Source organism: Neophocaena asiaeorientalis, unplaced genomic scaffold, assembly GCF_003031525.2.
Source record: "Neophocaena asiaeorientalis asiaeorientalis breed wild unplaced genomic scaffold, Neophocaena_asiaeorientalis_V1.1 scaffold76, whole genome shotgun sequence".
Classification (NCBI taxonomy): Eukaryota; Metazoa; Chordata; class Mammalia; order Artiodactyla; family Phocoenidae; genus Neophocaena; species Neophocaena asiaeorientalis.
In genome coordinates, this window is record NW_020173668.1 from 1,715,462 (window position 1) to 1,728,812 (window position 13,351).

At 57.2% G+C, this 13,351-nt stretch overlaps 3 protein-coding genes across 4 annotated transcripts; 1 reads left to right on the forward strand and 2 right to left on the reverse strand.

Moving 5' to 3' along the window:
* Nucleotides 1-69: 69 nt before the first annotated feature.
* TRIM46 (tripartite motif containing 46) lies at nucleotides 70-7,759 on the reverse strand. Its single transcript, XM_024748266.1, has 8 exons — nucleotides 7,381-7,759; nucleotides 6,567-6,710; nucleotides 6,351-6,446; nucleotides 5,408-5,661; nucleotides 5,028-5,149; nucleotides 3,730-4,032; nucleotides 2,597-2,894; nucleotides 70-1,201 (listed from the first exon to the last, which is right to left on the reverse strand). The coding sequence occupies exons 1-8, from the start codon at nucleotides 7,669-7,671 to the stop codon at nucleotides 808-810; spliced, it is 1,902 nt and encodes a 633-aa protein (XP_024604034.1). The 5' UTR covers nucleotides 7,672-7,759; the 3' UTR covers nucleotides 70-807.
* A 32-nt stretch (nucleotides 7,760-7,791) lies between these two features.
* LOC112401792 (tripartite motif-containing protein 46-like) lies at nucleotides 7,792-9,694 on the reverse strand. 2 transcript variants are annotated; one of them, XM_024748267.1, is made up of 2 exons: nucleotides 9,512-9,694; nucleotides 7,792-8,123 (listed from the first exon to the last, which is right to left on the reverse strand). In XM_024748267.1, exons 1-2 carry the CDS (start codon nucleotides 9,692-9,694, stop codon nucleotides 7,833-7,835), a joined length of 474 nt encoding a protein of 157 aa, XP_024604035.1. In that variant the 3' UTR covers nucleotides 7,792-7,832. The 2 variants fall into 2 exon arrangements, 1 of the variants encoding a protein (XP_024604035.1); XR_003003628.1 differs by lacking the exon at nucleotides 9,512-9,694 and adding an exon at nucleotides 8,895-9,079 and having other exon boundaries at nucleotides 7,991-8,123.
* A 568-nt stretch (nucleotides 9,695-10,262) lies between these two features.
* On the forward strand, nucleotides 10,263-12,892 carry KRTCAP2 (keratinocyte associated protein 2). The gene is given in 6 exon segments (XM_024748268.1): nucleotides 10,263-10,312; nucleotides 10,314-10,357; nucleotides 10,683-10,837; nucleotides 10,975-11,038; nucleotides 12,425-12,491; nucleotides 12,731-12,892. Coding segments are annotated over 6 exon segments (486 nt in total). The 5' UTR covers nucleotides 10,263-10,277; the 3' UTR covers nucleotides 12,852-12,892.
* Nucleotides 12,893-13,351: the final 459 nt, after the last annotated feature.

The following is a 13,351-nucleotide window of genomic DNA, read 5'->3' on the forward strand; positions in this document are numbered from 1 at the left end:
GCCTGAGATGTCCAACACAGAAACTAAGAGGAATAGGCTCAGGGAAGGCAAAGACATCACAGGAAGGCCTGGCATCACAGTTTATTGTTTATAAACCATGAAAATAACAGCTGTTGCTTGACATAGGCCTAGCAGTGCTCACCGCAGGGGGAGGCAACAGCGGGCACCAGAGGCCTTGCCAGGCCCAACCCAATGGGGACACTCAACCTCAGCTGGCTCCCCAAGGGAGACTTGGCACGTTGGCATGGGTGCAGGACAGGTAAAGCATGCAAGAGGGAGTTAAGAGGCATGCGGCTGGGGGTACAGGGACCCAAATAAATAAAGCAGGATGATAGGGTCCCTTTCCCCTCACCAGGGAGTGCCTGGGCAGTGTCCAGCCAAAAAGCCTGCACGCCCCAAAGCTGTAGTTCAGCATGGATGAGTCAGGGAGCTTGGCAGGGCAGAGGGCAGAGCTGGGGAGCATGCCCAGTGTTCCAGGTGCTTTCCCTCCCAATCAGCCTGGGGAGGAGCACAGGGCAGGGACGGGAAAGGGGCTGTCTCCATGACTCGGGTAAGATGCCAAGGGCAGGTCACGGGGCAGAGACATGGGAGTGGGAGCCTGGATTAACAGGCAGTGGAGAGAATGGGGGACATCCAGAGAGGCGAGCAGAGAAGAGTCCCTTGGTCAAGAGAAGGCCCTGGGAAGACACAGACTTAGGGGAAGGGACAGGACCACATGGCAGGAAGAGTTTGAGGGAGAAGCTTTGGGAGGAATAACCCAGCTTCAGGAGGCTTGGAAGGCCAAGGCCCAGGAGAGGCCTGGAAGGGTCAGTCCAGCTTGGCAAAGCCCCCAATGGTGACCTTCCTCTCGGGCTTAGTGCCCACGGGCTCCTGTAGCTGTACTGCACCACCCCCAATAAAACAAAAGGCAGGGCACACAGGTCCTGAGCAGTCCAGGGGGCACTCCAGGAGCCCTCGGAAGGACACAGCATCCAGGAAGGAAACCCGACCCCGCTCGTAGTCCAGGCAGATGCCCAGGCGGGGCGGCAGGGGCACTGTGCAGCTGGCCGCTGGGCCATCCCTCCCTGTCAGCCCTGCATTTGAGCTGGCCCCAGCCCCCAGCAGGATCTTGCCCATGCCAATGGTTAGGAAAGCGAAGGGTGGCGACGCCTCCACTGTGGCATCCTCGGCACCGCTGTCATGCCCACTGTCCGGGTCGTACCTGCAGGGGTGGGCGTTGGGTAGGAGGACGTTGGGGGGTGGAGTAAGTGTGTGGGGGAGGGGGTACCAGAGGGCTGAGATGTTGGAAGGATGGAATGTTGGGGAGCAAGTGGTTCAAAGGATTCATCTGGGGGGCTTCCCTGGTGGCGCAGTGGTTAAGAATCTGCCTGCCAATGCAGGGGACACGGGTTTGAGCCGTGGTCCGGGAGGATCCCACATGCCGCGGAGCAACTAAGCCCGTGCGCCACAACTACTGAAGCCCGCGCCGCCTAGATCCCGTGCTCCGCAACAACAGAAGCCACCGCAGTAAGAAGGCCCGCGCACCGCAACGAAGAGTAGCCCCCAGCTCGACGCGACTAGAGAAAGCCCACGCAGCAGTGAAGACCCAACGCAGCCAAAAATGAAAAAAATGAAAAAATAAATAGAAGAAAAAGGATTGATTCTGGGCATTGAGAAGAAAACATGTTGAAGAGACAGGGGTTAGAATATAGGGCTGGGGGTTTGGTTTGGTAGGAAAGGGGTGTTGAAAGGAAAGCACATTGGCCAGAGAGGTGGGGGGAGGAGAAGAAAGACAGGGTATTGCTAAAGCCCATTGAAGAAATGCAGAGCTTCCAACACAGGAAGGTGGTGAGGAAATGGTGCTGGGATATCACGCTGAGAGAGCATTTTGAGGGTTAGAGAATCTTGGAAGGATGAAGGGTTAGTGACTAAGGTACTGGGGAGAGGGGGAGAGCAGAGAAAGGAAGCTGGGAAGGTGGATGTTGGGAGAGAGATGAGGGCGGATCAGTGACTTAGATGAAGGATGTTAGAGGAATGCAGGGTTTTGGGGACCATAGGGTTAAGAGGGAACTGGTGTCGAAAAGAAGGCATTTTAAAGAAATGGGGTACTGGGGGATAGAGTGCTGGGGAGGAAGGGGTCAGGGAGAAAAGTATGTGTGGGTGGGTGTTAAACAGGATGTTGTGGATGAGACGATATGGAGATGGAAAGTTGAGGGAAGAATTTTAGGATGTTGAGAAAAGATGTGGGTGAAGGAGGTACTGGAGGGAAAAGGCTTTGTGGAGAAAGGATGTTGGAAATGGGGTGTTAGGGAGAAAGGACACGGAGACTTGGAGAGATGGTGTTTTAGCCTGAGTGACAGATGGAGGGAAGTGGAGATGGCTCCCTTTACTACTGTCCCTTTCCCCAGCCACTCTGAATATCAGTCCACAAAGCTCTTTCACTGAGCCCACATTTCTCCAGACCACAGCCACCCCCACAGCCTGGCTCTTATTACTTCCTCCTAATCTCCTCCCAGCTCCATCCCAGCAAGTGTGTCCTCCCCTTGCACACCCCCGGCCCGTCCCCAGCTCCCCCACCCAGGTCCCCAAACCCCCATCCCTTCCAGAGAGGCCTGACCTGGGGCTGATCACATCGGGGGCACCCTGGAAGCTTTCCTGAAGCTTGCTCTCCAGCCCGACGCCCACCTTCACCAAGTAGGAGGCTGGGTCTACGGCGCAGGCCCAGTAGCTGCGGCCCTGGGTCACAGCCACATCGCCCAGGACCACATCCACGCTCAGGTGGCAGCCCGTCAGTAGCCGCTCAGCAGCCAGCAGCAGGGGCAGCCCTGGAACACTCCGCACCGCTCGCTGGTCCTTGCTGATGGCCAGCCGCTCTCGGCTTGTGCCCCAGCGGCCGTCAAGGAAGAAGTGCAGGACTGGAGTTGGGGAGGGTTGAGACAGAAGGAAGGACTTCAGGGACAAACACTGGCACTGGGGGGACCTTGAGGTGTTAGCACGAGACACTGGGAGATTTCAGAACATGGAACGAGTTGCCAAGGGATGGGCAGGGGGCTCTGGGGAACAGGGCCTGGAGAACTGGAATGGGGAGCATAGGAAAAAAAGAAGGGGCATCCCATCCCAAGTGGGCATGGGACCACAGGAAGAGTTTTAGTGATGATTAGTGGGCACAGAAATCAGTCTCCCAGACCCAGCTGACTCGCTATGCTGCCTCCCACCCCTTTCCCATGGCTGCGCCATGGAGGGTCCCCACTGCTGTCCATTCCACCTGGTGACATCCCACCACCATCCACCTGCACTTTCCAGCCCGCACTCTGGTGCTCTTACCTGGCTCTTACACTTAACCCCTAACTCTTCTGCCCCCTACTTGGGTGGCGATGCTTCTCTATTATGCCTACACCCCGGAGTCCCCACTATTTTCTGGAGAGTCACATTACCAACATTTATTGAGCCCTTACCATGAGCCAAAAACTCAGCTAAGCCCTTACACGTTATCATCTCACTTAATTCTCACGACAACCTCATGAGATAAGTATTGTTACTATCCCTACAGAAGAGGAACTTGAAGTTCAGGGAGGGTGAATAACTCGCGTAAAGCCACACAGCTGGCAAGAGGCAGAGCTGGGATTTGAACTCAGGCAGTCCCGCTTCAGGGCTAGTGAGAGTGGTGCACTGTGTTATGCCATCTCCCCGGGGCCCACCCAGCACCAGCGGTCAGTGCCTGGGTCCCAAGTGTACCCTGTGCCCACTCACCGGGCGCTGGGGGCGTGTGCAGGTGCACATCTTCACTGTACTCGCCGTAGCCGGCCTTGTTGCAGCCACGGACACGCAGCACGTACACAGAGCCTGTGTCAGGGTTCTCAAGCAGGGCGCTGGTGCCTCTCACCTCTTCCCGCCGCTGCCAGCGGGTGGGGCCTGGCTGGGCCGGCACATCCGTGCGCCGGAACTCAATGGTGTAGTGCCAGGCAGGTGGTGAGTGGGGGGGCAGCCGCCAGCACAGGAAGATCTGGTCGTAGGCAAAGGTGCGCTGGGTGTCAATGACCGGAGCCTCGGGCACTGTTGGAAGAGACAGCGGGGGTCAGTCAGGGCCTGGCCACGGGCCTGGCATGGAGGGTGAGCAGGAAAAGGGAAAGCAGCGGGAGCCGGGGGGGTGAGTGTGAGTGAGAGGGATCTGGAGAAGACACCTGTCTGGGCCCTGGGCAGGGATGGGCAGGGCAGAGCCCACGGGAGAAGGAGAGACAGGAGGCCTGATGCCAGTCCCGGTCTGCCACTCCTTTGCTCTGGCCTTATGCCAGTCACGTCCCCTTTCTGGGCCTCAGTTTCCTCCTCTGTCAAATGAGGGTATGAGATCACATGGTGTCCCTTCTTTCTATGACCCTTTTAATTCTATGAATAAAGAGGAGCCCCAGGGAAAGGCAGGCAACGGCCACTGAAGCCCAGGCAAGAGGGCACTGAACAGGAAGGAGGGAACCGAGTGGGAGGGAGATAGATGCAAGAGTCAGCAAGACAGAAAATAGGGGACAACAGAGGGCAAGCAAAAGCTTGATGGCAGGGGACAAGGTCAGGGGGAGGAGAAGGAAAGTCTAGAGGGCAAAGGTCACAGGACAAAAGGTCAGAAAGGCAAGAATTAAGAAAGGAAGGCATAAGAGAGACAGAGGGCACTGGTCAGGGGAGAGGAAGGCGGGGATGGGGTCTGGTCAGGGCAGGAAAGAGAAGGAAGCCATGAGTGGGTAGCCGGGCTGTGTGGGAGTGGCAGGGCAGGGCAGGGGGCCTGGTGGGGGGCAGGACCCCTGGGGCAGGGCCGCTGACTTGCCTGGGGTGCTCCGGAGCAGAGTCCGCGGTGGCCACAGCCTACAAACAAAGAGAGGGAGAAGCGGCGCTGAGCGCGGTGGGACGGTGTGCTTGGGTGGGGTGGGCTAGGTGGGCAGGGCGGCTGGCCAGGCCAGGCAGGAGGCTGGGGAGTTCCCCGGCGGGCGTTGCCCCCCGGGCCCGCTGCTGGGGAGGAAGGGAGGAAGGCTCTAACTGGGCACGGGGCCTGGCCATCTCCTCACCTCGCAGGAAGTTAAGCTCTGTCAGCAGCTTCATCTCACGCCCCACGTCCAGCTGGCAATGGCGGAAGGAGGAGCTGGCAGCTGGCCGGAACATCTGGAGGGCCTCCGTAGCTCGGGCAATCCTGGGATGGGGGCAGGCCAGGGTCAGGCACTGCCATCTGGGCAGCCACCTTTCCCCTTGATTCTGCCTCGCCTGCCCCTACAGCCTTGGTATCTGCTGGGGCCTTCTTCCCTGTCCATTCGGGCAAACTGCTATCAGTGTGGCCTGGTGAAAATCCTCAGGACCCAGCTCTCCATCAGGCAGTGCTCTCGACATTGCCTTATGCATGGACTACACCCACGACTGCCCCTACCCCGCAGGAGGCCGTGCCCCTGAGTACCTGTTGTGCAGCTGTTTGGCTGCTTGCACAAAGCAAGGCTGGTCTGTTTCCTTAAGCACCTCCTGAGCGTAGCCCACCAGGCCTGAGCCATCCAGCAGGCTCCGGTGCTCCTGGATCTGGGCGCTGAGACGGGCCAGCCGCTCCTGCTGGCACTCCTCAATGGCCTGAAGCAGCGATGCCCGCCTCTCCTCCAGCACAGCCCCCAGCCCCCGCACCAGCTGGGACACCTCCTCCTTGGCCTGCTGACCACTCACCTGCCCAGAGAGCAACACTTACTATCTTCTTCTTGAAGGCAGCACCTGCACTAGACTCGTGGGGCACCATGGCTAGGATCACAGAGGATCCGGGGAAATCCTCCCTACCCATTCTGATAGGGCCCGGTTCATGGCTCCAAAGGCTCCTGTACACCCACATGGGCTCAACTCCTGACCATTTGTGCTAACCTTGCTGGATGCCCACACCATAATCAATCCTGATCCCTTAAGGACTCCCCCAGATAAGAGGCCACGACTACGCTAACGTCCACCTGTACTGTGCTAACATCTTCCAGCATCTGTGCCATCCTTATCTTCCATCCCCATATCAGCTGATTCAAGCAATCTGGCAAAAGGTATCAGAGCCATCGCCTCACCCTCCCTGGTCCAGGGCTGTGCACCGTCCCCAGCAGGCAGCTGAGCCTGAGGGCATCTGAGCTCCATCCCTGCGGCTTGCTCTCCCTCTCCTTGGTGATAGACACCCTGTCTCCACTGTAGCCTTGGGTACCACCTGGCCTGGGGCACTGTTGTTCCTGATGACCTGGTTTAACCAGAACCTCGACACATCCATGGACCCTACATGGGTTTCCTGAGCTTGCAACCAGGTGATCGGGCTGTGCACATCCACACCCGCTTCCTGCTCCCACTCCCAGGCAGGGCCCAGGGCCCACCTCCATGCCCTCCCTCACCTCAGTGTGCCTCACGGTCTCCTCCAGCTCACAGATCTGGGTCTGTACTGTGTCCTGGTTTCCCAGGATGTATGTCAGGCTCTTTGTCAGCTTGTCCTGAGGGGGAAGAAAGAGGTGGGCATCACACCCGGCTCCAGAGAAGCCAGCAGTTCAGAGGAGGTGTGAGAGGGTGTGAGTGTGGGTCAGCGCTGGGGCAGAGTGAGGCGGGGTCCTCACCTTGAGGGCCTGGTAGGCACTGAGCACAGGTGTGATCTTGTGGCCGCTGTGGGTGCGTCGCACACGGCAAAGTTGGCATACCAGTCGTTGGCAGGTCTTGCAGTAGTGGGTCACCTCTTCTTTGTGATCTGGGCACATCAGGCCCTAGGGACAGAAAGAGCAATGAGACAGTCAGCCAGTGGTGTGTGTAAGGGTGCTGACCTACCACAGAGCAGTTTGGTGCCCTCCCTCTGCTGGCCCAATGTGGGTGGAGAGGAGTTCAGCTGGTGGTGCTCCATGGTGCCACCTGGTGGTACACCCTGGCATCAAGGAGAGCCTTTCCTGCAAGCTCCAGGCATTAGCCTTGCTTCTCCCTTCATTTACCTCACAGAAATGTGTGGTAATAACAATAATGATGGTAATCTTAGCCTTGTGCTTAATAATTAGCCTTGGCCATCTTGTTTACTGCTGTAGCCCCAACGCCTAGAATAGCACCAGGCACATAGGTGCTTGATAAATATTTGTTCAATGAATGAATGCATAACAGACCGTTTTAGTGTATAAATAACCTTCACAAACATTATCTCAGTGATCCTTTCAACAACCCTGCAAGCACAGATATTGCAGGGCAGATATTATAATCCTCATTCAGCAGATGAGATGGCGGCTCAAAGACGTTCAAAGATTTGTCCAGTGCCCTTTTGTTACAGAAAAAGGAGCTCGGCAATGGCAACTCCCTGGCCGTCTCCTTTTGGAAGCCCACAGCGCTGGGCACGCCCTCCCACCAAGCACCACCATGCCCCTCCCTTCCCAGGCCCCGCAAGGGCTGGCTCACCTTGGGGCGGAAGGAGAGGGTGGGCAGGGTGGGCTCATGTTGGGCCTTCTGGGTGCCCCAGGGGTGGAAGAGCTTGAAGCATTCGTTGCAGAAGGTGGCGCGGCACTCAGTGCAGCCCTTGGTGGCCTCTAGTGGCGGGGGCTTGCACAGCTGGCACAGGATGGCGCCACCCACACTCACACTCTGGCGGTACCGCTCCACCACACGCTCCAGGGTCAGGTTCCGGAACAGCCCTGCCAAGCCCCGCTCCCCCAGCTCCACATCGCCCTGGCAGGCTGGGCACGGAAACATGATCACCTGAGGGTGCAGAGCACCTCGCTTCCGCCCGGGGTATGTCCCAAAGCCTGTGGATGGGCCGGGAAGTAGGGAGGTGAAAATTATAGCTGGCTCAGAGTGGGGGAAGTCTTTTCAATTAAAAAATTAATTTCTATTGTGCCAGAGCGCAGCTCTCGTTAGAGCCTGGATGGGCAGTATCTCCACCCCCTGAAAAACAGACAAATGCCCTTGGCCAGTGATGGACCCCTTCCATCTTCCTGATGGAAATGAAAAAAAGAAGGGGTGGAGGCAGGAGAGGTGGGCTCAGAGCTGGGGTCCCCACCATGGCCTACGTAGCCCTGCTGGCCCAGCACCTCCCGGGCACAGGCCTGGCATACATTGTGGGTACAGGGCAGCACCAGTGGCTGCTTGTACATCTCTTGACACACTGGGCACAGCAGTTCCTTCTCCATGTTCTTCATGCTCGTCTGTGGAGGGACCAGGAGGTTGGATCAGAGCTTGGACACCTGGGCATATCTCAACAGCCCCTCAACTGCCCCTTAAAGACCTAAAGGGTCTCAGGAATGGACAAGACAAGTACAAGGGACCAGACAAGCTGTGGATTTTCCCCAGCACAAGCTTTGGCCTGGTTCACAGGCCTTCTCAGCTCCCTGTCTCTTGCTTCTGTTTCACTCCTGCAGAGCTACAGACCTGAGGAGGAGGGATGGTTGGAGCTCGGGTCACCCCAGCCTCAAGCCCCACCTCCTTCACTGTCCCAGTCCCAGCCGGACCTGCAGCCCCTCTCACCTGGCCTTTGCCCCTATCCCCCCATATCCGGGCCGCCGGCCCCAGGCACATCTCTCAAGGATACAGCCCATTCAGCAGCTCGGTGCGGACCCCCCGCCCGCTTCTCTGGCACTCCCCTGCCCCCCCCTCCCCCGCGTGACTCCTCCCTAAAGCCAGGCTCTTTCCATCCTCCAGCTCACCCAGTCTGTCCTCCTGCCGCGGCTCCAGCCTGCAGCCGCCCTCGGCTCCATTCCCCATCACTAACCCATCCGGCTTCTCCTAACCCATTCCCTTTTGCCCCCCACCATCCGGCCCTCCAGCTCCCTTCCCCGGCGTAACCCGGCCTGCCGCAACCCCCTCCCCAAGCAAGGGGGAAAGGAGCGCCCCGCCTACTTGCCCCCTCCCCACCGGAAGTACCCCTCCCTTTTTTGGTGGCGGGGGTCCTCAAGCTATGCCCCACCCCCACACCTCACCTTGGTCCCTCTCTTCGCAGCCATCCCGGTCAGGGGCGCAGCTGACACAAAGGAGGGAGGGACACGGAGGGAGGGGGAAGGAAGTGGTTGGGGGGAGCAAAGCTGGCACCGCCCCTGGGAGAGCCGGGCCCGGGTTGCCATGACAACCGAAGGCTCAGAGGCAGCCCTGAGTGGGGGTGCAGTGGGGTGGGGTCTTGCGGAGGGGCTCAAATTGGGAACTGCACCGTGGGGCGGCCCTTTCCTCGCCCCCCACCTGTCCTCAGTTTTCTTGGAATATATCCAAGCTCACTCACGCCCCCTCCTCATAGCATAGCCCCGTTGCCCTGCAGCTCCAGCCCCGGTGCACGGCTGGAGGCTACCCCAAGCCACCCGCTGCGTCCGGGTAGCTACATGTTCCTCACACCCCAGCGGATGGACGCCTTCACGGCATTCACCTCCCGGCTGCCCCCGGGATTACCCTCTCATACCTGCATCCCGACCCTCCCAGTCCTTTCTGCCATCACCCGCCCCCTGTCTACATCCCAGCATCTTGCGGGACCCCCACCTGTTCGAGGTCCCGGCTTGCCCGGGACCCCTGTACTCCCCCTCCCCTTCCCCTCGACCCCACCTTAACTCACACTGATGCGGACCAGTGCATCCATGATGGAAGTGAAGGCCTGCATATCCTCACCCTCAGCCATGGCCCTACCATGCCCGCCCGCCCCCGTGTGCCCGATCCCGGCTGCGGCTGCGAACCCCGAGCTTAATGCAGGAGCCCGGTGGGGATGTGGGGAGGGGTGGGGTGAGATGTCACTGCGCATGCTCCAGGGACCAGCCTTGAGCGGCGCTGGTCGAGGTAGGAGGTGGGAAATAGTTTTTCCCACGTGGTTCTCAGAAGGCTGTCGGGTCGGGGGGTGGGGTGGGGTTGGCTGGGTAACATGGAATCGTATTTGAGGGGGAGCCATTTCTTATGTTCGAATTCTTCATTGGCTTCTAATCTTACTCACATAAAGCAGAAGGATAGTTTCAGAGAAAGATGGGCTCCAGAATGGAAGGACTAGATTTTGGTTTGGGTAAGAGTCCAGGGGAGATATCAAGGCAATGATCATGGGGGCAGGTGGTCTTGAGGAACAGGCACTAAAGCTGACATAATTGACAAAGAAGACAGAAGTGGGCTAGAGGCTATAGTCCATGGGCACAGTGACTTGAAGAGTTAAGTGCAGCTTGCACTGAGAGGCAGCAGATGCTCTGGGTGCGGGGAAGGGCGGGGGACGAGGGTGGTGGCCAAGGACGCTCTTGGACGCAATGTTTCCTCCCTTCAGGAAGAGGGCGCTGCATTCAGGCGCCAAGAGGGAGAAAGAGGAAGACGTGGGGGAGAAGCAAGTCCACGTTGGGGGCTGACGCATGCGCACAGCCAACCGTGCCCCGTTCGGCTCTCCTCTTGTACAGAGGCGCGGATTGGACCCGAGGGCAGGGCATGATGGGTAACAGGACCAGCGGGGTCCCCCACCGGGCGGACTAGTAGGGGGTCGGATTTGGGCGGATCAGCTTTCGCGGTCCTCTCCCCGCAGAACTGACGTGTCCTGGGTTCCAGACGACGGGCATTTCCCACGGGGCCGGAGGGTTCGGGGCGTCCGGGACTGAGGAATTCTTGGGGGTTGCCACGGGGTGTGGGGAGTTGGGGAGGGTGGCTGCAGTCCCGGGAGTGCTTGCAGGTGGTTGGGCCCTCGAGTTCCCGGACCTGCCGAATCTGCCTGCGGCTCCTGGAGGGAGGGCTGGGCCTGACTCTGCGTGTCTTCTCCACTCCAGTGGTGGGTACAGGCACCTCGCTGGCGCTCTCCTCCCTCCTGTCCCTGCTGCTCTTCGCTGGGATGCAGATGTACAGCCGCCAGCTGGCCTCCACCGAGTGGCTCACCATCCAGGGCGGCCTGCTTGGTTCCGGCCTTTTCGTCTTCTCTCTCACTGTATCCGTTTTGCGGGGGAGCGGGCAGAGGTGTTTGAGGGTAGGAAGGGTGGTGGGCCACTCAGGCTTGTACCCTTCCCATTAGCCAAACATCTCTGCCCCCGTTGCACGTCCTACTCCTTAACTCCCTCAACCCAGGCCTTCAATAACCTGGAGAATCTTGTCTTTGGCAAAGGATTCCAAGCAAAGATCTTCCCCGAGAGTAAGTGAAAATTGGGGGTTGAGTATTTGAACTCTCTCCAGTAACCTCCCCCAACACGGTACTGAATTTCCAGGTGCTTAATTAGTAAAGGTTTTTTAGGAGGAAAAAATATGTGTATGAAGACTGTCTGGAGACAGATGATGGTTTTGGATGCAGCACTTTATCTAGCTCCCGGAACTGGAGCTAGAAGAGAGGGCCTCTGAAAGCAAGAAACTCAAGTTACTTCCTGGCCAGTTCCCAGGGAACGTTTGAGGGGAACAGGCAGGTTTGGGCCTGTAATGAATACATCCAAGAAGGGATGTTCTTTGTTTCCACCAGAAAAAGAAAAAGAAGGGCCAAATCAGTTGAGGGGTTCCGAGGTGAAATTGACCCAATATTAGTGAATTCTGTTTGAGATGATTGTGAAGAGCCTAAGTATTAGATACACCAGCTTTCTGTGTCAGCAGGAATCCTGACCAAATTAGAGTAACTGTCAGATTGTTTTCCTTTTGAAACGGTTCTAATCAAGAATTGATGATTCAGTTATTTATGGAGAATTAAGTTCATAAAGCCAATTAGGCGTCAAGGCCGGATCACCTAAGGGATGCCACATGCCCCAAATGGACAGCAGATGCCACCTCTTGTGAAGCCTTCACCTGGTAGAACAAAGACCTGTCACTGTAGCCCTCGTTTCTTTGTCCTCCTTATGTTTTGCTCTTTCCACCTAGGCTTCCGGAGGTCCTTTCGTACAGCGGCTTCAGAACTTCTCTCTGTTAGATTTTATTTCTAAGTGTATTGTCTTCATTTACTTCTGAAAGAAACCTTTGTAGTGTGGCAAGCTATTAGGCCCTCTTCAGGTGCCCCGCCCTCCCCAGCTGAGCAGGTGGGATTGCCCTTGCTATCTGCCCTCCCACCTTCTCTCTAGTCCTACTCTAGATGTCTTGAGACCCTTTTCTGTCCCCATGGGTGTGTGTACCCAGACACTCTGCTCTCCAACTTATGTCCAGGAACTGAGGCCCTCGACTTCCATAACTAGCCAGCCAGGTTAATGAATTGATCCCCATTGTCTGGCTTCTGTTGGAAAGGCCTTGACTCTCTTCCTCAAATGGGAGCAAGCCTTGCCCTTCAGATTCTGCTGTCACCTTTCCTTTTCCTTTTTATTGGAGGGAATCCAGGATAGAGAAGTTAAGTGATATTTGGGGCAGAGCTGGTAATGAGCGTGCATCTCCTACCTCCGTGTCCTGGGCATCAATAAGGCCATCTGAGGTCCTCCTGCTGTTGTCATGCCCTTCCCCTCCAAGCAGTTCCCCCAAGATTCAGAGGGCCCCAGATTTCTTCTAGACTCCACATATGAATGCCTGGTGTTTCCATTCTGACCACCCTCCTTGTCCCCTCTTGCTTCCCCAGTTCTCCTCTGCCTCCTGTTGGCTCTCTTTGCATCTGGCCTCATCCACCGAGTCTGTGTCACCACCTGGTAAGTGCCTGACAGCTGAGTAAGGGGTGTAGCATCCTGTCCTTTGGCACCCGATCCTCCTGTGATGGTTCCAGACTTCCCCATACGTCCCTCCCACTCTGTTCTCCCTCTGTCCCCTTCCCCATTTTCCTAAACCTGATCCTGGATTCTTTCCCTCATGCTGGTATCTGTCTGCTCTAGGAGGCACCAGGCTGGCAGCATGCCCACTGATACCATGACCTTTCTCCTTCACCCTGTAGCTTCATCTTCTCCATGGTTGGTCTGTACTACATCAACAAGATCTCTTCCACTCTGTACCAGGCAACAGCTCCAGTCCTCACACCAGCCAAGGTGACGGGCAAGGGCAAAAAGAGAAACTGACCCTACATGTTTAATAAAGTTGATTCTTTGTAGCTCTGTGAGCTGTGATATGCTGTGGGCCTGTCTTGCCCATCGCTGCATGGGCGTGCAGAATGTTGGGGCAGATGGGTACTTGCTGTTTTCAAACCTTGAGGATGGTGGGGTTTCCTTCCTCCAAGGTTCATTTTTACCAAATATTTATTGAGTGCCATCAGTGCCAGGCACTTTGCCAGGCACTGGAGTGGCACATACTTGTGTGAGAGTCTCACGGAAGAAAAGTGCATGAATGATCGGCAGTCTTGCCCTTTGGGAAAAGGGCTAAAGACTGCAGTGCAGGAATGCCTGCCCCTCGGAACTGGAATAGATCTTGGAACAGAGGAGTAAGGGAGGGAAAGGCCCCTCACCCCTACACCTCCCCATGGGGTTCCATTTAACCTGTGAGGGCTTCGTTACTCTAGCTCCCCACCCTGAGCAAATGAGCCCCCTGCCCCTTCTGCTCCAGGTCTGCAGGTGGGAATTCC